The 25706-nt window shown below is 41.0% G+C and overlaps 1 protein-coding gene across 6 annotated transcripts in view; it reads right to left on the reverse strand.

The window, feature by feature from the left end:
• The window catches only part of zfhx3 (zinc finger homeobox 3), a 210335-nt gene that overhangs the window by 25334 nt on the left and 159295 nt on the right, over nt 1-25706 (reverse strand). For 4 of the 6 annotated variants that reach the window (XM_039794348.1, XM_039794350.1, XM_039794347.1 and 1 more), the window contains one exon: nt 3237-3344. The exons of the other annotated variants lie outside the window; for them this stretch is intronic. In XM_039794348.1, coding sequence (XP_039650282.1) covers nt 3237-3344 — 108 coding nt within the window. The remainder of the gene's footprint in view (nt 1-3236; nt 3345-25706) is intronic. 6 annotated transcript variants of the gene reach the window in all.

Raw genomic sequence — 25706 nt, forward strand, 5'->3', positions numbered from 1 at the left:
CTTCTTCCCCCAACTTTCAATACAACCTTTCCCATAAATTTATGTTAAATATGTCGAATCACGTTGTGTCCGAGTCTGCAGGTGTATTCACAATTCCACTCCTTCCTCCTCCGACATTTTGCATCCCCATACATTCAGCTGCGGCATAAATACACCACCTGCTTTAATGAAGGTAAGCATCCCGTTCTTATGCAGAAGCTCTTCCTTTTTGCCAGTGCTGCCTCAGCGAGGTGAAGAAGGTGTGAGAAGAGAGGAAAGAGCCTCATGGCTATCCATGTATACATATTTCATACTTAGCATTAAAAATGACCCTTTGAATTACTAATCAGGCAAGATGATTAAATTGCAGCCACAGCCAACATGAACATCCTTGTCCAAATACATTAAGATTTTAGTATTCCATTTTAATTACTTTTACTGTTAATTTGTATTTTTTTTCTCTCGGGATAGACACTTATGATAATATACTGTATAATAACAAAAAAGTTGCACTAAATATTGCCTGCAGTGTTGGAGGCATATGACATTTACATATGTCTGAATGTCTGTGCATGTACTGTACATATATGTATTATCTTTGAGATAAATAAATAAAAAACAGAATAATGAAGGCATCTTTCAAGAGATGACATGCTGAATACATATGCATTCTACAAAGGCTTCTGATGTTCCTCTAAATGATTTTAATGAATACTGAGGAGCTGTGAAACAAGAAAAGAGAAAATAAGATTGACAGTGGCTTTAAAAAGGAGGAAGCCTTTTTTTCTGTGTTCACTCATGCTGTCTGTCTGACAGTTACTGTCATTTGTAAAGGAACAATGTTGTGCTCTGTTCCAACAGCTACATGACAACGATGAGAAGAAATACTTCAGTAGTTCTAATGATGGACCTTAGAAACAGCTCAGCCTCAGACAGTGGGAGACCAAGCACCTTTCAGATAAATAACAGGTTGGCCAAGACGCTCATACACCATATTCTAAACATACACATCTTTTGTGTGCCTACTCTAGAAACATCTTCAGACAATCACTATCCCAAACAGGCACTCCTCTGTTTACCAAATGCATTGTGAGGTCTTCCTCGCTTTTTCTCTACAAGATAGGTTTTCCTGCACTTGCTTTGAATGGGCATTGTATTCATCAATCACAAAAAAAGTTTGAAGTACAAAAAGGGACCCTGTCTTTTAAACTACAGCTGTCTACCTTTCGCTGACAACACAGGCTTGAACCCACCACCCCAACCTACCCACCCACCTTTTCACTGACATCAAACAGAACCTCAGACCTGGTTCCCTAATGCACAAGCTATTTTTAACTAAGCGTTTCTAATAAGCTGCTGGGAAGCTGTAAATTTTTCATATGCAAGCACATATTTCCTTTGTGAAAACACAGAAACACACTTATTTGGTGATTAGCGACTGACAGAGGGGAGGAAAGGAACTGAATATGCTTGTATCAAATTGCATGCCTTTCAAAAAGGAGGAATCCTAATGCGAGGAGTCGTCTTCCTGTGCACCACAGGTATGAGTGAATTATTAATCGGCCAGCTCATTTTAATGCTTTTTAAAGTGCTTTATTTTGATGTGCTAAAACATACTTTTAGCCATATTCAGTCAGGCATGCATATCATTATTTCTTCCATCAAAGAAGAGTGTCGCCCTTTCAAAGAGCACAAACAACTCAGCCTCATTTAAAATAGAAGTTCGAATATCAAAGACATTTTACAAAGGCTGGGCTTCAAACACTGTGATGAAGTTTTTTGCCCCTCCACTTTATAAAAAAACTTAGGTATGCAAAAGGTCTGAATTGTTTTCCAGCTTTTAACCTGACTAGTGTAAATCAAAACATCCTGCAGTAACACAAGAAGTTAGACAAGTGAGAAGCATCTTATCCAGGCCTGTTGATGTTCAGTGTCATTATTATCAGAAATCTCTTCTATTGAATAAGAGATGTCTTAACTGCCAACATTGTTTTTTTAAAAAACAAAAAAAAAAAAAAAAATGTGCATAAAAAAGAAAAATGAAACTATATTTCCTTTAGACTGATATGAATACAATCGGTAAACATAATCTTTATATATACGATAATTAGATGCATTGATGCACATACACTGCAAAATCTAAAGTTTTAGATTCTTGCTTTACATTTTAAGACCATGTTTTATTTATGTTGAGGAGATAAAGCTGGGCAGCACAGTTTGAAAGGCAGCCGTACAAGTATTGCAAGTGTCAACATCTTTCAAACATCTGACCATTTTTGGAAGAAAAAACATTTTTACCACTGGCTCCATACAGTGTTATTAAATTAGCACCTTTTAATACTAGTCCAAACATTGTTCTTGCTTAAGCACTTCTTCTAGTTATAGTACAACTAACAATAGAACCACAACTGTTATAGAACCTCAACTGATTGTGTACTTCTAAAATCATCAGTGCTGTCATCTTTCATTGTCAACCGTCCTTCTGTCAAAACAATATAGGGCCTTTCAGACCGACCCCAATCATACCAAAACTCAAACATTAATCAAAGTTTAAAATTTGTATTTTACTATGTGGTGTAGTGATTGACATAATTGGCCCAACAAACAGAGAAAAAAATCCACACATGCATCCTGAACCATTTGTAAGATTAGAACCTGAAATGCTTTTGTAGGACCCATGACCAGAGATTGTTTTGGCCTTAAGCTCCTCCCCTCACCATGAGCCCAACCCCCTTCTTATGATACACCTGTCAATAAAGAAGCCCACAGATAAAACCATCCTGATCTGATAACATTAAACACAGGTAAGTGTTGTCTGTGTGCCTGTGTGTGTGTGCAGCAAAGTTGAGAAGGGATATTGCTATCACACGTGTGTACACACATGGCTCAGCTGGGATTACGCATACAGGCCCCTCTCTTCACATTCACATCACCTATTATGCAAAGACAAAACATGGGTCACATGTCACCTGAACATATATTACCGGAATTGATAGTTTATCCTAATGGTAACTGATGGGATTTAATGCCTGGAAACCTGCAGCATGAAAGTGCACCCTTTGAAAACAAGAATTGTATTAAGGGAGTTTTTTTTAGATAGAGTGTTTAATGCTTAAAAAGGCTCTCAATATTTTGTTTAAATAGGTTTACTTTAATTAAGACAAAAGGCCTGTTGTTTAGCACCATTCGGGTTTAGGGCCACATGTTTCCTGTGAGTAGTATTCCCTAAATGTGTGTGGTGTAAATATTGGCCTTACCTGTCCCTTTGGTGAGCTCCTTCTCCCCCCCACTTTCTCTGTCTTTGGTTTGGTCCTCCTGGTCTGCGGTGGTCTCACTAGCAGCCTCCACATCCTCACTCAGCTCTCCTGAAGGGGGAGGGAGGATGGGATATGTAAATTACCACGCCATCAGAATTGGTGGAAGCACTTAAAGGGACGGCAGCGTTTTTTCTATAGGAGCTTGCAACAATTACATATGCTGACACACAGTTGCAAGGCTAGCAGACAAAGAGGGCAGAATCTGCTTTCTGTCCTGTGCTGTCTGATCATCACTGTGAAATTTGTTTTGACCAGAATTATAAAATCAGAGGGGGAAAATTATAGGCAAATATATTATTATTATAATTATTATTGTTGTTCTTATAGTATTATTATATTTTTTATTGTATATTGTATTGAGAGCTAATTTGTATTATATTTCTCCATGTATTCAAGACCGTGACACTAATATGGTTTCCTCTGTTTAATGTGGACATAAAACTGCGGAAAGAAAGGACACATGTGGCCTCAAATGAGCAGATGGAAAAATGGAAGACTAAAGACAAACCTTAGAAACCAAGCCCCCATTCTCTTTCTCACACATGAACAAAAACATAACTATCCCCTGCTGCAGTCTGCTAGGTTACTTACCAATACAAGCATCAATTCACTTCTTCTATCCTACTATTGCAAAAAATATATATATCATAAATATTTTAAACTTTCAGAGCCACAATTCATTTTATTTTTATGCCAAGTCAAATGCAGAATTCCCCTGTAACCACCTTAAAAGCCTCAGCTCAATATATCAGGCCATTTAGGAGCATCAAAGTCAAACAATGGATATCCGATAACGCCATTTGTAAGTAACACACAGAGGAAAAGATAGCAAAAACAGATAATAAAAAGGGCATCAATCTTGTTTATTTCCCTCCAGTGTCCCCTGAACATCCCCTTTGCCTGTTAAGTTTGTTTAAAAGTAGTGGGACTTGCATGCAATGGCATTGATTTGACAACAGTAAACTAGGCCGCAGTCAATAGGCCCTATCAGTTATTACACACGTCAGCTAATTCTCAGCAAATGTACTTAAATGCTCTTTTGAAAATGCTTTCATGCTCAGGTCTCTACTCTATGAGCTATTGATATATTGACAATGCTACAACAGCTACTGAAATATCCTGTTCAAGTATTCAGCCCTGCAGTCATCACACATCCAATCTTAGCTCACCACATGACTACCCACAGCCAAAACCACTTTTATGACGTTACATTATTCCCAACACTCACTGTTTATCCTGTCAGTTGTGAAACATTGCAAACACTGTATATAGAATTGACATCATGTTCTCAAACTCTGGTATGTGAAATGATCACAGATACACTTTGAACACTCGTACATCTCTGAACCACATGGCTATTTTCACAGTCCCTTTACACATGATAAAAGGACATCAAATACAATCGAGGATAAAAACAAAATAAAGTCCAAGACTTATTTCCATTGTGGTCCTCAAAAAGTCCAAGACTTATTTCCATTGTGGTCCTCAAATTTCCATTGTGGTCCTCAACAAGTCTGATGACAAGTCTTACTTATAGATAGAATATTCAGAAAGATTTTTTCTTTTACAAGAGTATATAGAGATGCCTTATAAAATAAGCAATGTTTGTAAAAGAAAAATACATTAAAGGAAATTATTGTTTGTTTTTATTTGAGACATTTCATTCTCTGCTGTGTATGTGAAAGAAAACATCTAAAACATGTTTAACTATTTTTTAAAGGCACATGTAAAACTGCCTTGCTTGTTAAAGGTTGACTGCATACACACTATGGCTACAAACTCATATTGTCTTATGCACCTTTATACATATGAGGTTATTCAGTTAAAAAAAAAAAATCAAAGTCAATGGAAAACAACTTTGTATTACTGGCAAGACAGGAGCAATATCTTCCATTTCCTGCTTGCTGATAGAAATGCTGTAGCACACAGCAGAGTGATTGGCGCATGGATTGTGTTGTTACACATTATTGGTAAAATCTGATCCTGTGATCCATTGATCCCGCGTTTAAATAAAGTTATTTAAAATGGATGAATGACTCCTCGTAAAAAAAACCATATGTAAGTGTTCCGTGGATCCCACACACATGAATACATTTTATTCTTTTATTTTTAACCATGTCTCTATTATGTTTCCAAGGCAACCCATGAACTCCATCCAGTGCAGCCCATCCTGTGCTGGTGAGGCGGATCTTAAACATTCCCAGAAAACCAGAGATCTCCTACAGAGTCCCACAATCCCATTTTACTCCTGCCTGCATACATATCCACAACTCTGTGAGAATTAGGATACTGTACAGCTGCATAGGTGCTCAGATTACAAAATAATCCCCAGGTAAATTTCTTCACCTTTAAAAATGGGGCAAGGTGTCATTTCTTAGCTATGTGACACTTGTAGTGAGACTAATTCCCCACCTACACATTGATACACACTTTGTTAAACATTACTGTGATAGACAGCCAACATTCTAATGCTATTCAGCTTCTCTGTACCCACCCCCAACTTCTTGCACACATACTGTACATGCTAACATGCGCACTGATATTTTTTCTTCCTCATGTTTTCAATACATCTTTATTTAGAAGTTTAATCTACGTGTATATGACACTTTTGGCACACACAACACTGTCCATAATTTATGCATAAATTCAGACATTTAATTCCAGGAGCAGCGTTACATCTTTAAGTGGCAAATGGCTTTGCCTATTCCTCATCTCATCTCCAACGGTATTACAGAATGATTAAAGCCAGGCCGACCATAATTAATGAAAGGTCATGAGTGGCCTAAGAGTAGGATGCAAATGGAAGAAACACTAAAACTGTAGCCATAGATTTAAATAGATGAGAAACACTCAAAGCTATGGCAGCAGGCCATTTCTAACCCAAATCTGAGAGATGTTAAGGACAATAGCCTGAAGGTTGTCTTCTAATTAATTGTCTTCATTAACCATCCTAATACAATGATATGAAACAGTTCCATTAATCTAATCATGCAAGCTGAATAAGCCCATTGCCGACACATAGATTACACTCATCTGTTCTGAGCATATACGTATCAGCATTGCTCTGCCAGTTACTCAGTGGGGACAGACCATGGGCTCTCGGTTCCAGCATCTCGCAGACAGACACACGCACGCGCACACATGCGCGCGCACGCACCACACACACACACACACACACACACACACACACACACACACACACACACACACACACACACACACACACACACACACACACACACACACGCGCGCTTAGCAGCCTTCCCCTCTTGTGTTTTCTAGTGAGTGCAGAGGCGTACTCAGGCCCATAGGTGTCACTCTATACAAGCTAGGAGAGATCAACTTGCTCACACACATTAATGAGGTGTGGGGAGAGGGGGGATGTGGGGGGCGAGCAGCAACAGACAGAAACACACGGGAGAGGGGGAAAGGGAAGAAATATGTGGAGATGACAAAAGCAGATGCTATGCAAGAGGTGTCCGGTAAAGATGAGACACTGAAAACAGCAAGATTACCTTCAGATGAGAGAGAGCAGCCTTCCTTTCCCCTGAAGAGCAGTGATTACACTAATGCTAATCAGACTGACAAGCACAAACGGCCTAATAAATAATTGATGGTAACCACTGCACTTTCCAGTATTCCTTCCCAGACTGTAGAGAAGAGCAGCAGCAAGTAATAATAGTCACTCTAGATATCTTTCACTAGGTCAGGCTCCTCCTCCATCCTCGGCCTCAGCAGAATACACTGCTATGATGATAACTGCCTTTCTTAAAGTACAGAATTCCAGTCCTACCTGAGAATGGCTCCAGTCTTCCTCAAACAGCAGTGACAGGCTGCTCTTTTTTGTTGCATATACAGTATCTCAGTCAACAACACTGTCTTGTCTGTCTCTCTTGGCTTTTGAAAGTCCTGGAGAACCAGCGCGGGGGCTGAGCTGAGCTTCTCCCTCTCCCCGGCTCTCGAGTAGGGTTGAGCTCTGCTTCTCTCTGGGCTCTTGCGTGGAGCTGTGTGTCTAAGCTCTCATTACTCTCATTATGATTATTGAGGCTGTTGTTATCATTTTAACCAGATGTCACAGGACCGCACTGTAAATCAGAGTGGTGTGCTTCCCCCCCTGCTTTATCCAGGGCCGGACAGCTTCCTTTTCTTTAACGCTGCACTGTCGGATAAAAAGCAATCTTATTTCACACTTCACAGACTCTATCTTTCTCCCCTACTTTTTCTTTTAAAAATCCCCCTCTTGCTCCCCCATCATCCCTTGCACCCCTTCCTTATATCAAAGTTGGCCTGACTCTGGACTGGAGGGCGCAAAATGAAAGTGACAGGAGGGTACCATGGGACAATGAGACACAGGACCCATGCTGAGGGCTTTCATGCATTGTCCGCTCCTCATATCAGCACCTCTGCGCCACCATACGCAAGACCCCCCTTTGAAAGCACGACACACAGGAAAACACCACCACCACCCCTCAAACCCTCCGACACACACACACACACACACACACACACACACACACACACACACACACACACACACACACACACACACACACACACACACACACACACACACACACACACACACACACACACACAACTTCTGTGCGTCCTCACAAGCTACCTCTCATAAAACCACAAAGGAGCAAAACATGCCCACAATCTAGCCAGAGACAAGAGGGGCTTTTGCTTAAGAACACCCAATAAACCACAACATGGTATTATCAGTATCTGCTCTGGCCACTGCACTACAAGGCATAAAGCTGAGTTAAAATGTGGACATGTTATGATGCGCAAACAAATGCTTTTTAAATAACATACTGGTATGTATGTGGATCAACCTTATTTCATATTCATTTATATGAACTTCAACTATGACAAACATGAGATACATTCTAAATGCAAACAGTAATATTTAAACCAATGAAAGCGTAGTAAAGTACACATAATTGCACATAAAATAAATGTAGTAAAATAAACACAAACACAAGACCTGTCACACATACACAAAATGAAAGTGTTTCCATCTCTGTACTCTTCTTTACTTACTCCCTCTCACACTCTCACATTTTCAAAGGAAAGAAGAGTAAGCTACCTCAGCACTGCTGGTCGGAGTTACGTGTTAGATTCCTGACCTGTCTATGGGGGGACTCGCTGGCCTCTCCCTGCTGGCCCTGCTGTGACCTCAGGATCTAAATGTGAATGAATACTTTGTGTCTCCATGGGGCTGAGGGCAGGAGTGGGAAAGGAGGAGGGTAGCAGAGGAGGAGGAGGTGCAGGAGATGGAGGAGGGGTACGAGGTTAGGGCAGCTAGTAACTAAAAAACTTTAAACGGCAAGTTAATCACAAACAGCAGTGATAGCTCACACTGCCTTAGAACAATATTGCGGCTTCCCCTCCTCCACCACTCTCCCGGTGGTGCCTGCTCATCAAACCAGCCTCAAACGTCTTCCACACAACACTTAATTTGATCCCGCCTTGCCTTTCAAAGTCACTGCCCATTTTAAAGGACTCTCAGCGCATTCAGGTCACAAGGAGTCAGACATAGAAGTCATATGTTCTTTAACAGAAAAAAATAAAATAATTAAACACTAAATGTGGCTAATTTGACTCCTTTTTGTGCTCTTGATACTCAGTAAGTTGGGACCTGTTACTGATCACCATGTAATGTATTAAATATGTTCCCCAATGTGATATCTCATGGGAAATGATACTAATTAGAAATACTTCTCGTGATAATGGCATGTTTAGATACATTGCAAATAAAGTGGATAAAGTGAGTGCCGCTCTAGTTCTTCCCTTTGTGTTTTACTTGAGTGATAAAGGAGATGAGGATCTAGGTTAATGTGGCTACACAGGAAGGGAGCATTCAGGGATTGCTCACTCTTCTGTCCCAGCTGACACACAGACACACACACACACACACACACACACACACACACACACACGTGACTTCCTTGAATGTCCAAGATGATGACCGTTCGCTAAAAACATTATGTCCATAATGGAAGATGCAGGCTGTACTTTTGCCTGCTAGGATGGTGGGCTAAAAGCCTGAATAGGGGGCAAAAACATCACTGGACAGTGCTCTTCCATCTACTCTGCCTGAGGGACATTGTCCTGCACAAAGAGTCATTCTGCATCTCTGTCACCCCCCACCATGCATTTATGCTTGTCGTCTTCCACTGCTGCATCCTCTTAAATCAACCTCCTTTTATTAATGCATCTTTTTCTTTTTCCTCCAACTCACACTATTCGCCTTCACCTATTTGAAGTTATTCAAAGGGGCCAAGCAGAATTAGAGTGGGTTGATAGAGTGTGGGGGTGGCTGAAGGGGTGTCTGAAAAAAAAGTAAAAAAGAAAAAGCATCACTGCTGTCATGAAGGGCAATCACATCAACTCTGAAATATTCACCAGTGGGTTGGAAAATGCGATGGTACAGTTATGACAGGCGAACAGGCGACTCCCCCCACTCTAGCCCACAGTCCCCCGCCCCTCTCTCCATCAGGGCGGAAGCACGGTGGACACTCTGAATATGTATAACCCGGAAAATTTATTGATTTTTCATTTGGCAAAAGAGGGACACAAAAATCACATAACCTGAAACTGTCACAGCTCTTTTGTTCAAAGCTCATCTCTCCTGATGTTTGGCTTTTGCCACAAACTCTCTTTAATTACCAGGTACAGCGAGCTTCAGAGCCTATCTCCACAGAGACACAGCCACATACAGCCTGCTGGGCTTAACAAGACAGCACACATCTATTATATATGACATACACCCAGCAGCTTTTGTTTCATATCTGACTAATAAGCGCACTGAATATGACTATACCCACAGTTTGTTTTGTTATTATACACAAGATATAGTGCAAAACACTTTCTTAAAGAAAACCTTGAAAATGTAAAATATAGTATGCCACATTAAAACAGCACTTTCATAATAAAAACTAATGCTGAATAGAAATGCCTCTCTGAAACGGTTCTGCTTAACATGAAATTATATTATCGATTTCGAGTTTTCCCAGGTACTGCCAGGTGCTTGTATGTTTGTCTGAGCGTGCGCACTCATGTACGTGTGTGTCCATTAACAGGTACTTATCTGTTTATATCTTCTTTAAAGCACTGCAGACCAGTACAGTGGACTGTCTGAAAAATATCTCTGCCTGTCGATTTATTGAATGCACCATTTGCATATCTTTGTAGTGCATCCATCTGCCTGTGGACTGTTCTGTGGAGGTATTAGCTAAGAAAATCAATGTTGTCATGGTTGGATGTATGTAGCGCCTACCTCGGCGCGTGTTAGGAGTCCGGCTCACAGCTCCCACATGGGTCCTATTTAAATGAGTCCTGCCGGCAGAGGCTTTCCTGACGGTCTTTCGTAAATTTAAAGTAAACAAACACATTTCTCAGCATGCCCCTCCAGAGCGGGCTGGTTTGCCATTCTCTTCGATGGTCATCCTGCCTCCCTGTCTCCATCCACAGCCCAGGGCATAACCGGCTGTTTGTTTATGAAAGCGTACGCCCAGATAAAACAGAATCTGCCAAGGTTATGAATACCAATTTTGCTAATCAATTTTATTCAAAATATAGGGTATCATTGATGTGTGTTTGCTCTCAAAAGTTTAACAGCCTGCTAAGTTCAGATGTTTCAGGATAGTTGAGAGGAAAGGTGGAGGATGGTGGGCTTGTGTTTTATCTCTTTTATTTATTACGATTATTTTTATTTATTACTGTACTTCATACAGCCGTATACCTGGAGACAGTGTGTGTGGGGACCTTGCTATGGATATATATTTTTCTGATAGAGACTGCAATGGATACACAGGGCAACTTTTCTTCTAACAACCACCCCGGCTGGTTGCTCATAGCTAATTGCTAAAGAAATCCAATGATTACACTGCACAGGCACTTTAAAACATCCATGAGGGTGCTAACACTTATTGAAAAAAAAAACTCTTTCTACCTCTATCAATTCAGTTTCTAATACAAATCAAACACAGGGAGCTTTCTTTCACCATTTGTCTTTCTTTCTGTTCCTCTTTGCATAGCCCATCCATTACTTTCACATGAAATATGAAAAGGCAATATCCTCTCTGTGTTTGTACTGAAGCGTAATGCGATTGTGTTGTCATTTATAGGAAATAATCGCAAACCTCTCTTTCATTTTCCAGTTCAAATAACCATGAAAAATTAGCCTTCAATGTCAGGGAGGACAACAAAGGGATGCACACAGACTATTGCTTCACCACTGCGCTTGACATTTCTCCTTAATAGGAAAACTGGTGGTTGTTTCTATCTTTCTCTTTCAATCCTTTTCTCAACTCGTTTTTTCCCTAATTAAAAAGTTCTGCACTCCGATCTTTGTAAATCTTTCGTGCATCTTTATTCAGTGTGGAGGGCCTGTGAGAATGGGTTGGAGGGTTAGAAAACTCTGGTCCCATGCACATTGCACCCTGCTCATTAGCACCCCTACCCCCTTTCTGCTAATGGCTACTGTTGGAGGGAGATGTCGCCAGACAACCACTACGGGGCCTAGGTCGCCGTGACTACCGTCCAGCAGCCTGATAGATAAATAATTCAAGAGCTATCAGACTCCCTGGCAGCAGAGCAGTCCCAAAAACACACACTTAGGACACATCTTGTAAAGGCCTTCCTAACTGATCAGCATTTAGCCCATACAAATGATGTACAACCAGATGTCTGTACAAGACCCGACACAATTAGCCTTAGCAGTAGTCAGAGGATCCTTTCAATTCAGAGAAATCTTTATTTTCAATGTGAGCAGCAAAGTAATGGTAATTGCTTTCTGTATTACTGCCATTAAAGGCTTAATAGGCTGGTTGTTTTCCACTGTAATTATGTACAAAATAATCAACCAACTTTGCAGAGCAGTTATTGGAGATGCATTTAACCAACTTTATGTTTTGCTTGCTACAATAGATATGGAGAAAGCGAACAAAACTGAATATCAATACTGCGATGTGTATGTAAGTATGTCAAATACTTAATATTATTTTTAGTTTGTTAGCAAGAAAAGTACAAGCATAGGTCACCTTTCTTGCTAGTTCATTAACCCTGTGATAGTATGTATATGTGATTACCAAGGCAGATGTGTCAATATTTGAGTGAGGTTATGTTGAAACGTCAAAACTCAAAAGAGTGATGTATTTTATATCTCTTTCTCTGGGTTATGAGCCACCAGTGTTGTTGTCTTTTTCCTTTGACTTCTGTTTCTCACTTATTGGAGTGAAGAGAGGTTCGAACTATATCAAAACTGGATAACAAAATCAAATCCAGATGTCCATTTAAATGCAGTATTATGACTCTTGTGGTTTCCCTAACATAATACTTTATTCTTATTTGCATACTTTTAAGACTAGATTTTGTCTGGCAGGATGGCTTGTGATCCATATAATGAAGTTTCCTTTCAAAAGGCTAATGAAAAAGACTCATCTCAAGCAATTAGCAGCTCCTTTATTCACTTCTTGTAATGTATTAATTTATTATCACATAATTCTGGCAGCATTATTTATTTATTTGATTATGCACACACCTTACAGCCTTAATTACAAAATAGACTTGGAGCCAGATGATGGGATGCAATGGACCAATTCAACCATCATTTAAACTAGTTATCCTTCTAATCTCAGTGGTATATCCAGCCTGTATTAATCTGAGCCTAATCAGTATTCCAAATTGCTTTAGGCTTTCAATTTTACCTGAGATTCAAAAATGCCTATGACACTTGACAGAGCACCCCCTGCATGACGGCTCCTTTTTTGTTGCTGTAAAGTTTATTCAAATAATGGTTCAGTTGAGCATACCCTCTCAAAGTAAGTCAAAATGCATCTCTTTCTAACCACAGTTTAATTATTAGAAGATGGATATATCCAAATAAGATTATGATATACAGTTTAAAAGGCATGTGCCTGTGAATTACATGTATGTAAGCAAACTTGGCTTTGTCTGATTCTTCATGAACATGTCATAATACTGTGAAAGTGGGCTGAAAGCTCCTAGAGGGGTGGAACCGCGCTGCCCGCTGTGCTGCTCTCCAGAGAAAGAGACTTGGAGTGATTACAGTCAAACACTGCTACTCAGTTATCTTTGGCTCAGCCACAGGAGAGAGAGAAAAAGAGACAGGCAACAAAGAAAAAGAAAAAAATGGCAAGGAAAAAAATGGAACTGATGATGTGGCAAAAACATGGGCCGCTATTCTGAAATGACCAAAATGACTAGTATCTTTGATACTGTTCTTGTAACATTTACCCCATGCTAAAAAGAAAAAGAAACCCCAAAGAACCCCAGTAGCAATCACTGAGGCCAACAGATCATAGGATGAGGACCAAGACTGTTTGATGTCCACTAGCTGCAAGACAACTGTTCACAACACAAGTACATTCTTCCCAAACACTGTCAAGAACAGCTCTGTCGGGGAAAAGATATTATTAGAGACATTTCAAATGCCCTTGGATTCTGAAGTGGAGGCCAATTAAATGGCTTTGCAGCATCCATTTTGTGCCAAGTGAACAGGTATGAGCAGGAGAGGGGGAGGGGGGAGATTTAATGGCAGCAGGGAGGCAGAGGGGAGAGCGCGCACTGGCAGGTAGGTGTGGTACCTGATCGGCCTATCAGCAGACTCCACCAAATACGTTTTTAATGTATGCACATTTGTGGAACATTATGATGACACAACATCACATAATTTAAGGTAACTTCTTATTTTTACAGAAAACATTATGTTAATGGTCTAACGATCACATCTGAAGCAATTGTAAAACGTAGGGTTTTCCAACCACCTCCTCGCCGGTTTAGTGCTGACTGTGCATGTAGGCATGGAAATAAGCAGGTTGGTCAGAGTTGTGGAGTCCCTTGCCTCTCTAAGGCATGGTCAGGGATTAACAACCCCTGCCCTATGGAGACCAAGCCTGCTGCTAAATTGGTGCTGTGCTATACCACATCTCGCATTTCTATTGTATGCATGTCTGTGGTTGTCAGTGTTGCTGTTGTTTTTGTTTTTTTTATAATGGGTGCCGTTATTGTCCTTGCTGCAGAAGACTGTTCTCACTCATTAGCCAGAGGTTGGCAAGTTAGGGGTGAGAGCCCAGTAAGGTACAACATTAATTCATTATCTCAGCGGTTGGTGCTTGGGTGCTGCTATGGGGCCTAAAGCAGGGACTCTAACTAGCAGAAGTCTGCCTCTGGAGGACTGTTGGAATAAATAATTGAAAAAAATGTTATGCCATGGGTGTCAGTTACCAGGAGAAAGCAAACACTAATCACCAAACTAATCATTAAAACAAGCTGCCTACAATAATATGGCTCTCTGTGGATTCATGGTTCCTCCCCTGTGTACTGATCCAACATCCTAAAGCTTCATCATGTACTCAGTCTAGATCCTGCTTCTGGCTCATGAATGGGCCCAGATACAGCCCCCTCCTCTCCATTCAGCCATGTCTTCTTGGCTCCAGCCAGGACCAGTGGCCTCCTGAGAAGGCTGTGATAAGAATTCATTTCTTCCTATTATGTGCCCTTGTCCACTGCCTCAGTTCATCAGTTCAGTGCAACCAAGTCAATGAAAGGGCCTGTAATGAAGCAATCAGATGCAGCCTGGTTCTCTGTGCCCAGCACTCCATTCTCCGCTCCCAGCCCCTAGCTCCCAGTGCAGGGTGTGCGTTGGGGTGGGGGCGGTGGCGAGGGGGTGAATGGACACAGTCTGCGCAGAGGCATTAATTCAAGACCTTGCCTTTCATAGACTGGAGCATAAGCTGCGCTCACATGTGCTTCACACCAGGTCTGCTGTCTCCTGTGGATTCAGAGAATCATCCAGTTTTAGAGAGCCCCATTAGTTTACCAGGTTTCAACATTGCCTCTAAACCAGCCAGACAGGTTTCTACTGGATTCTATGCTCAGGTTACCAGTGAAGGTGGTTTGATGGAGCTCTCTTTCTTCATCTTCCTCTGTCTGCATCTAACCTTTTCACTCCATTGTCTCCACTGCCATCCCATCTCTCCTGCCTCCACATCTCTTCAACATGTGGAAACTATTATGGGGAGTTTGGGAGAGGAATGTATGCGTTGAATCTTAATCAGTCCCTTAAAGTAGAGGATTCTTGGTCTCCTTTGTCTTGTAATGCTGTGAAAGATTCATTTCAAATTAAAAAGTGCCTTTTTGATCTACCTAATATTGTTTTCTCTCCTTCCAGGGGCTGAAATGGTAGGTGTTATCTTTGATCAGCCTCCCTTCTTCTTTTTTTACACACACATATACAGTACAAACCCACGTGGTTGTAGTATTTTATGGTCTGTGCTACGGAAGGGTCAGGGTTCAATGCTATAATATACAATAACAGAGTACAAACAGTGGGTATAAACTCAGGTTGATGAAGTGCAACAATGATGCTTACAAGTCGCTAACGCACCTACAGACAAACTTGGAATCTATGTCGCTTAAAACATAAGGGTTTGCCCAACTCCTATATTTCCCCGTCTGCCTCTCTATCTGTACCTCCGTTTCCACCCTCCACAGTTCACCTGCTGCCAGTTTTGGCAGAAAGACCCTGCGGCTGGATTCTACCTGACAAGAGCTCCTTAACAAGCAGCAGTCATTAACCTCAGGAGCAGGCAGCTGCCATGTGATGTAGTGCACTTGGCCTGCTGCAGAAGGGCCCTATTGATCCAAGACATACTTGGTGCCTTCCTGGATGTTTATAATCAATATGCAAATGGCCCGCAGCATTGATTCAATATTAATTTTCAATTAGGGAATTCTCGGGGGGTCCTGAGGGGTCAATACAGAACTATTCAGACCAAAGGGTTGAGCAAGTTGCAGGCATTGACGTTCCTCTACCCAAGACAACTTACTTACTGTTTATTTAGCCTGCCCTGCTGTAAGTCCCGATTAAGGCTTCGGATAATAGGCTAAGAGACAGATGGGCCTTTCTGCACTTCTGCAACACCCATTACATGAACTGCATTTTGGTCTTAAGGGCTTGTACCAACTAATAAGTCATCATCTAACACTTAGTTCTGTTTCGTAATTTGTTAAGTCTCTTAATGTAGGATTACTTAAAGTATTCAAATCTTCCTAAATTTCCCAATACCTTAATTGTTTTTACGTATTCATCACAGCTCTCCCCTACAAGGTCAGAAATAAGTGATAAATATATGAATGCATTTTAGGTGATACTTATTAAATATACAACGGAATTAACACATTTAAGTTATGCTTGGGCTGTACACAGCTAAACAAACTCATTTTTCAGACAAGCTTCCATAATTAATTGAAACCAACTGCCGTCATGTAATGCTCAATGAGTTAAAAGCATTTACTGTAAATGGCCAGAGGACGGAATGGAGGGTAGGGCCCAGCAAGCAGCAGGACTGTCATTTACTTAACACTCTATTGCTTCCAAAGTCAGACTTACAGTATTGCACAAACTGTCACACGATACCTTCTTCTTTGTTCCTACACAATAACCATGCACTAAAATGCAGAAAACCCTGTTTTTATTACACCATATGAAGATGAGATGAATGGAAATGTTGAGCAATGAATGAGGTAATGAATTCCAGGTAAGACAATTCTTACTCTAAAACATTGAAACACTAGTATTGATTTATAAGCCTGCTATTATTCATGTACAGACAGTGTGGGTATCAGAGGGAGCTGTGGTTTGTTACTCTGTCTCTCTGGCTCGCTCTTTGTTGCAACTGTCAAGACAATCAGGCTTTTGTGGCTATGGACACGCACTACAGACATTCTTCACCACAAGCTGCACTGCACATAACATGTATAATTAGAGGTGTAATAATTACATGGTTCTGGAGTTATTGGCCAACAAACATGTTTGTTATATTACAGTCATCTGTACTATAGGTTAATTGTTTTGTTGCGTGAATAGTGGGGGACATGTGAAACTTCGCTCTAACTCTGTACATCTGAGTCTGCAATACAGATAGACTTAAGGCTGTTTTATGCTTCTGCGTCTAATCGACGGCATACCCCCGCAGACCCCTCTGCGTCGACGCAAACCCCTCTCCGAGCCCCCCGCCGTAGCTCGACGTGCACCTCCAAAAGTCTGTAACTTTGCGTCGAGGCAACGCAGACCGCAAGGACTGTGATTGGTCAATTCGTCCTGTGTGTTGATAGTTGGTGTTTCAAGCAGCCTACTGTGGGGAGTAGCAACATGCTAGTTCACTGACATAAGCTTTGCAAATAAACTCAGACATATTTGGTTACAATGACGGGGTTATCCGTTTGTAAAGTGTCTATATGTCAGTAATATTTTGAAATTAGCACTTCGCCAGTAAGCAGTACTTTGTGGGCAGTTGTGCTAAAGTTTGCTTGCTAACATAACATAAACTGGCTCTCTCTCTTTCGTTTGAAATGGCAGAGTTTTGCGATTGACCCTCCGGAAACCACGCACCCCCTAGCATTCTGGCAGTGAAATGCACCGCGATGCAAAGAAACATGTTCAACCCCGACGCAGAACTCCGAAAGGGTCACGACGTCGTAGGAGCGACGGCGTAGCTACGGCGTGGAGTTGACGCAGAAGCATAAAACAACCTTTAGAGAAGACAACATGAATATTTAGGAGACTGAGAGAATGAAAAAACAATCCTTGCAAAAACAAGGAATTGGATTAGGTTAGAATATGAAGCTTTGACAACTGTAGCTGGTTCTGTAACTTCAAGGCAGAGGCAACACATTATTTTGAGTCATATAGATACACAATTCAATTTCAATTTGCTTGATAACCTGTGTAATCACTTCACAATAATCTTTTTCTATGGGCTGTGAATAGACATGGCGAGAGTGCAGCCTTACAGCCATGTTAACTCACAGAGCAGTTAAGAAGGCAGCATGAGAAAATTGCTAAGAGCATAACAGAGATAACCTGGTTGGACTATTTGCTCCTCTTTCCTGTAGTTGCACTGCCTGAGGTAATTGGTTTAGGGATAACATTAATTACCACATTGCTCATTAATGGATGAAACCTTTATTGGTTCCATTGATCAGCAGGACCTGTTAGCCATCATCCTAAGCAATGGTGGATGTAACAAGCTTACATATTGGCATATCAATTAATGCAATCAATTCCTGTCTAGCAGTTGCCATTCCCCCTGTCCACCCCGCCCCCTTCCAATCGCCCCTTTTTTCTCCTTTATCTTGCATCTGGGCGGCCAGGACAAAAGGCCCACGTCAAACCAAAGTTCATTAAGAGATTTCCTAATTGTTCCTTAAACTGAGATCGTTGCAAAGTAGACTGATTGAGCTGCTGTTAGGGTGTCGGGGCAATACATTTCTGATTGGCCACTAATAAGAGTAGTCCAAGGGATTATAGGACCTGAAATGACACACAGGAGGTGCAATTTACACGCTATCCACTACTGGGAGAAAGAATGGTCAACTGATCTGACACACATGCTGTAACTTTATCCTTTTCTTTTTGAAAAGTTACAGTTATATTAAGAGATATAACTAATTGGCTCTCAAGTAATTACAGTATGAAACCAATTTAATGCATCTAAAAACATTACAGACTTAGATTTAGTTGTTTTGTAGTGTAATTTAGTATTTTAGTAATATAATCTTAAAGTCATAAAAGAATCCCTAGATTTAATATTTAGTAGGGGGCCTACCCTTTAATTTACATTTGTATCACACATTGTGCCTTTAACTTTACCCAGGAGAAAAAAGCCTGCTTAGTTTAAAACTTCCTTTTTTCTTTTCTTTTAAAGAGTCACTGATTACAACTTGGAATCCTTCTTGTATCACACGTACTCCAAAGGGGCGACTGACTTCGAATACAAGGCTGGTGTGCCCTGGTATAACATGGTGAAATGGGTAGAACATCAGGAATGACTGAGGGAGCAGGGTGTGATAACTTAGAGCACACCATGACAAAGTGGAGGGATTTACCGTTGGGCCCGCAGCACTTCATTTGCTTAATAACAGATCATTCTATAAGAAAGTGGCTGCTCTGAGGGGGATATCACCCAACGAGGATGTCTCACTTGCAGAAATCCTATTTGAAGACAACACCTTTTGAACGCTCAGCCTCCTCCACGCCTAAGACGATCAACGCGCATGACAGGCCCCATTAATATGACGCCCTGTGTAACCTTGCTCTTTCTCCCTCTCTTCCAACAGGAACAAAACTGATAGCCAAGAAGGAGGGGCATTATGTTCTGACTGAGCTTGTAACGGGAGGGGTGGTGTTCGTTTTGAAAAGATGTCTTACATATCCTCCTCTGAGCCACCTGGAGCCACTTCTTAGGAGGTGAGAGAAGTACATGGAACAGGTAGGAGCTGCATTCGTTTTCTTGGAATAATGTTGGATCCAATACTGCCCTCTGTGATGAACATCCCCAGGATAAAGAGGTTATGCCTCTTGAGTCAATCTATTAAAAAAAAGCTTGTTTTTTTGCATAGGGTTTGGGTTTAACTCACTTCTGACTGCTATCTCACTTCATTACATCTGTGGCTCCCTGACCAAAAGGCATCACACATTACATTTCAGAGAACAGAGAAAACAATAACCTGACATAGGCCGACATACAATTACAGTGCACCTGAATCCATCGGGAAAATACTGCAGATAACGCTACATGTAGTGTACAAACAGGCTAGAGAGGATTTTTCTGTCTCTAAATTGTCTTTACATATAATCTTTGGGAGAAATAAATACATTTTAGATGGGCAAGACGGTCATGACTGCACACACAAGACCCTTGGTTTACACATTAAAGCCACAATATACATATTCCAGTGCAGCTACAATTTCTTTTTAAATACACTATGTGGAACATGCCTCTGGTGACTGCCACTGCAATTCTGTGAAGGTCACTGAGAGTGAGAAGAGACAACATGTTTGTTGGACAGCGTTATGTGTCGTGTGAGAGACCAGACGTGCAGGCAGTTAGTCGGACAACCCTTACCCGCTCAATGCGGGACCTCCTGAAGGCCCCTGTCCCCTGAGCAACGCACAAGTGGGCTGAGCAATTAACAATTTCATGCTGATTGCCTGAAGCATGTTTTGCTATGCCATAAAGATAATAGCATGAAGGGTGCAGCGGCAGCAGCCCCCACTCCCCCCTCCTCCGGTGTTCCTCTATTGCTTCCATCTCTCAATTCTCTCCTGTGCAATTCACATGTTGGAATGGCGCTCTGCCTGCTTGCTTTATTAAAGACACTCTCACTGCTTAGAGGGTGCATTTAAGAAAAAAAATATATATAAAGATGACTCCCTGAAGAGTAAACAGGGATGATTATTAAAGGGAAGGAGAAAACTAGAGTCTTGGTCTCCCACTGGCTTCTTGATTTGAAAGTCTAATTTGGCAACGGCACACAACAGGCGTGCAGGTAGACAAAACAAACAGGTTCCATTTCCCCAGACAAAGGGAGCATGCTCAGAGTGGCGGCTGGTGACAGCCCTCATCTTCCTCACTCTCTTCCCCACCATAACATGACAGCAATCCACTCTGACCATGGAGCTCACCGCTGTGCAACAGGGAAATCTGTGCACCACTAAACCTGCTATCCGTCTACAAAACTGAGCATATAAAAGAGTGCAAAACACTGCAAAGACGTGGCACAGAACATGAGATCTTTCTCTCAATTACATTAATATTGTGTGTGTGTGTGTGTGTGTGTGTGTGTGTGTGTGTGTGTGTGTGTGTGTGTGTGTGTGTCTAGCTAAAATGGTGATGCTGTCTGTGAACAGAAAATATCTGAATTATCTTTATTTCACAATTGCTAATATATATATTTGTCTAGCAAATAATACAAAAAATACTTTAGTGTATTACTTAGAGAATTAAGTATTTTCTATTGTCACTCTATAATAAAATGCATTGTGTATAAAATCAAATGGATAGACCCACACCAAAGAAAACCCTAGCCATCATTACTAATGTGTGGACAACGCTGGCTGTAGCACATTGTCCACAGCCTGGTGAGTTCACATTAACCAATACAGTACAGAGAAGCCATGAATTACCTCATTTTTTTAGCTGAAGTGCTGCCTTGATGCCACTAATGATGTTCTTATGTTAATGAATGCAGATTTTATTAATGCAGTGTCTTTGCGGCTCATTTTGGCAATGTGAAAATGTATTATTTTTGACTCATGGTAGGAAAAGCACAGAGAAAATTCATATACTACTAATTTAAGGAGGTGTCATTTCAGGTGTGTATTACACAGTGCAAAGATTTCTATTACCCACTATTACTTCAGTTCACTTTGTCACTAGTATCACTGGGCAAATGGTCTCTGGATGCCATGAACATTTCCTTTTCTGAATATGCCAGTGAAAAGTTTCGAAGAGAAATAACTTTTTTTTTTAAGGACACCAGTAAGTGGCTGACTGTATTAAGTCTTATTATTCAGATGGCCACAATATTAACAACCTACCCCCATTATCATTGTTTTTACTATGTGAAAACAAACCCTAAAGACATAAGGAGGAGCTGTGGACAAAGGGTTGCACCCAGCCCCCTCTACCCCTCTGGCCCGCCCCCTCTGACCCCCCCCCCCCACACCTCCCAGGCTTCTGGTTGCCCTTCCACCCCCCGGCTGTGTGTGAAAGTCCAGCTGGCGCACTGACAGCCTCCACACATCAGCTGAACATTACAGACCCCATATTGTTTATGATATGGAGCTTGTCATTAATTTGCATTCTTAAGTGGCAAACACACACATACACACTTACCATGTGATAAGGAGAAACATGTTTTTGCATTAATTTATACGATACAATGTCACACCCCCAACCCCAGACACACCAACAACACGCACACACTTATAAATTGCAGTCACATCCCCGTGCTAGAAGGGGATGATAATTGCAGACGGCCAATAAATTACTGCTGCCTCCACATCAATTATAAGCATCACGTCTGGCAATGAGGAAAATGAGATCTTGTGACAAATTTCATGAGGCTTGGCTGCCCAGCAGCCTTTCTTAACATGCTACAGATAGCAATCCCTTATCTAGCCTCTGTAATGGGGAGCTACGGATAGAGAGATGGAGCTGCAGCCATTTAATTAAAAAGCTGGGGGTAGGGGGTGGAGAGGTGTAATTCATTGAAAAGGCACAGGAAGGAGACAAAGCCTTTGTCTCCAATAAATATTTTGCTCAAAAATTGTCACTCATCAGAGGCCAAGCTTGTATCTCCTCTGACAGCAATTCTGGAGATTTTTCCTGTCTTTGTGCTTATCGCCCCACTATTTTCTTCTGTCTGTGTCTCTCCCTCTTCTTTCCTTGTTTTTTTTTTATATTTCCCAAGAGTCCACTGTTTTCTCTACTGGGACAGCGCCAGCGTTTTTTACGAATGACTGCGGTGGACAGACAGTGGCACTGAATGAAATGGCCCCTGCACCTAATTGTATTCCCACCTGGGGAAGGCAGGCAAGCAGCGGAGGCTTCAAGCACACAGCAATGAGGATTTATGGCAGATGGGGAGACGGCAAAATAAAACACCAAAAGGGATGGCTCTTAAATCTCATTCCCAGTGCAATATTCATTGTAGTTGCAATCGGGTGTGCTGATAGAGCATTGGAAAACCACTGCTGTGTTCAAATTATGGCTGTACTCTCTACTAATATTTAACATCATTAGAAAATCATTAGAAAACCATCATGAAACCTGGGATTATGACCAGAGCATTAAACACAATGATTATTCAGTGTGTTCATTCTCCGCTTTGCCTTGGAAATGAGATTTGCTCTGCTGCGACAATGTAGGGAAAAGGTACGAATATTTCTCATAATTACTGCAACATTTAAAAAACATTGGCTTGCATGAATTACTGTACTATTATGCAGTTGTGTTTGTCTGGCCAAAAACAAAGTTTTCAATGAGGCTTTTGCATGGGATGTTAATGCATTTTAATGGGGGCATCAGCATGAAGAATGCCAATATTTGACTTAACCTGAACCTTACATAATGTTACCAGTAATGTGGAGAATCAGAGACACACTGATTGATAGCATGCATACACAAATTATATATTTTTGTCTGCATCATTAACACCTTGATCAGACTGCAGTGTCGAAGGTAGTGGGACAAGAGACGGACAGCAACAGCTTTGTGTAGTGAAACCACAAACTAAACTTCAGTAATGGATATCAACTTCTTGAGGAGAATATAAAAATTAAAAAAAAGGAATCTAGCAAATCCGGTTTTAAGCCTGCACATAAGAGTGTATATGTCTTCTAGTGTACTCTGATATACTACTCTACTTGAGGAAAGGGAGGGCCAATAGTGTCAAAGGTGAGTCTTTACTTTTTGGGATTTCTCGGCAGCCCCATTATCAAGAGCAGCCATCAGCACAAAGATAAAAGATCCTAATGGAGCTGGCCCTGGTAGAGATGAAAGGTGCAGAGATGGCACACTGTTATGAATCTCTAATGCAGCCCATGTTTCTAAGGTAATGACTGACTCCCAGGCCCCTTTCACATGCTTCCCTGTTTAGGTCCCAGGCGATAAAGGTCTCTTATTTCTTGTCACTAAGTAGTAAGGCAGTAACCCCGTGGCCCTTGCTCTCATTGGTTCTGGAAACGATCCTGAGATGGTATACAAAGTCTGGGAAAAAAACATCTTTATCTACTCTAATTTAGTCAACAGATTGACAAAATCAGCTCAAAACGTTATAAATAATACTCATCGTCACTGAATCTGACTTATGATCTATTGCTACTCCTTCAGTAGTCACTGTGATAGCAAAGAGAAGTGGCAGATGGCATCATTTTTGTGAAGCTACCGTATGTTAAAAACAAACATCTCACTTTCTTTGTAATACACAGGACAGTAAACCTTACTTTCAGATGCTGAAATATGCTTGTTTTACAGCAGGTGACTATGAACAACATATTATTTTTGGGTCAGGATGAGCAGCAGGCTAATGTAAGAGCAATTCATTGTCAAGATTTTCAGAGTAATTGAACTGACACTTATGAGAAGCAATGTTCTTTTGAATGCATTACTTGGCAGATATTCGGGCTTTTGTCCCTTAAACTTTGGCAGCAAAAAATGATGCCCTTTGAACAACAGGGAGAGGTGAAAATACACAGCGAGATAAAGAGCAAGTCTTCCCTCCAGTCATTTTCACAGAACCTAATGGATTGTGAGCACTTAATGCATTAATCAATCAATATCTCTCACTGTACATCAACAACGCGACCAAGTTATGAATGACCTTTGTAACAAAAAAAGGACACTTTAATGCACACAAGATTGCTCCTAGGTTAGTAACTTGGGCCTGGTTTTAATTACGCATGATTACACCTTCACAAGGCGGAGGGCCATTAACAGTGCACTAAATATACTGAGGTCAATTGTCGTACAATTTGCACATGGATTTGCTGGAGATAGGGAAAGACTGTAAGTTAGGTCCTAATACAGAGAAGCCTCGTTTACTCACCTGCTGTTGATTATACCATATTCTTCAAGACACACACATTTAGAAATATCTTCCATCCACTTTTTACATCATACCATGGCCATAAAATGTATTTTTTGCTTCTTGTGCATTATAATCCACTGTAAGCGGCAGGCTTGGTCACCAAGCAACATAGGAATTGCCCTGGCTTGCTCTGAGAAGACACCATGAAAGGTAAGTGCTCTTCTTTGTAGTATGGCTCAAGCACTAATTTAAAGACAGCCCCTATCTTTAGATAAAAAAATAAAAAGGAAAAACTCACACTTGAGAGAAATCATTATAAGTACTCCAATGGTGGCCCATTGAAAGTCATTTTCAGTGTCACAACGCTGTAAAGGTCTATTCAATTATCAGTCAATTTTGCAGCTGTTTTGTATGTAAGGATAACTGTTTCATTATTATTTTATTTTGTAAGAAAATAATTGTTTTCATGACTACAAATCATTCTTTGCACATTTGCAAGACCTCATGGCCAGACTGTGAACTCATGGACTATCAATTTTAATATTTTCTCATTAAATGATTGGCTCTTTTAAAACTGATAACAAGAGTATAAAAATATTAAGATTCTCTTCCCAGAGCAAAAGTGGACTACAGACAAAGCAAAAAGTTGTCTTTCCTTCTCTATCTGTATCTTTGTAATAGTGTGGATAAGAAAGCAGGACCGAAAGGATTGAGGATGGTGATGGTGGGATAATACAGGATAGGAGGAGAGCAAGGTTGAGGTAATCATGATGGGGGGCATGATTCGAAGTCCCTTCCTGAGCACTGGTGGAGCGTGGAAGTGAAGCGTGGAGACAGAGTGGAACGGACAGGAGCTGACTGCAGAGAGCCAGAGAAAAGAAGAGCCCAGAACAAGAGCGCAAACTAATGCTATTGTGGTCAATGCACAATGGATCCTGCAAAGTGACTGCAGAAGGCCCTTAAACAAAGAAGGTATGCCATTCGCTCTCCCCCACACAATTA

The sequence above is a fragment of the Perca fluviatilis genome, chromosome 3, assembly GCF_010015445.1.
Source record: "Perca fluviatilis chromosome 3, GENO_Pfluv_1.0, whole genome shotgun sequence".
Taxonomy (NCBI): Eukaryota; Metazoa; Chordata; class Actinopteri; order Perciformes; family Percidae; genus Perca; species Perca fluviatilis.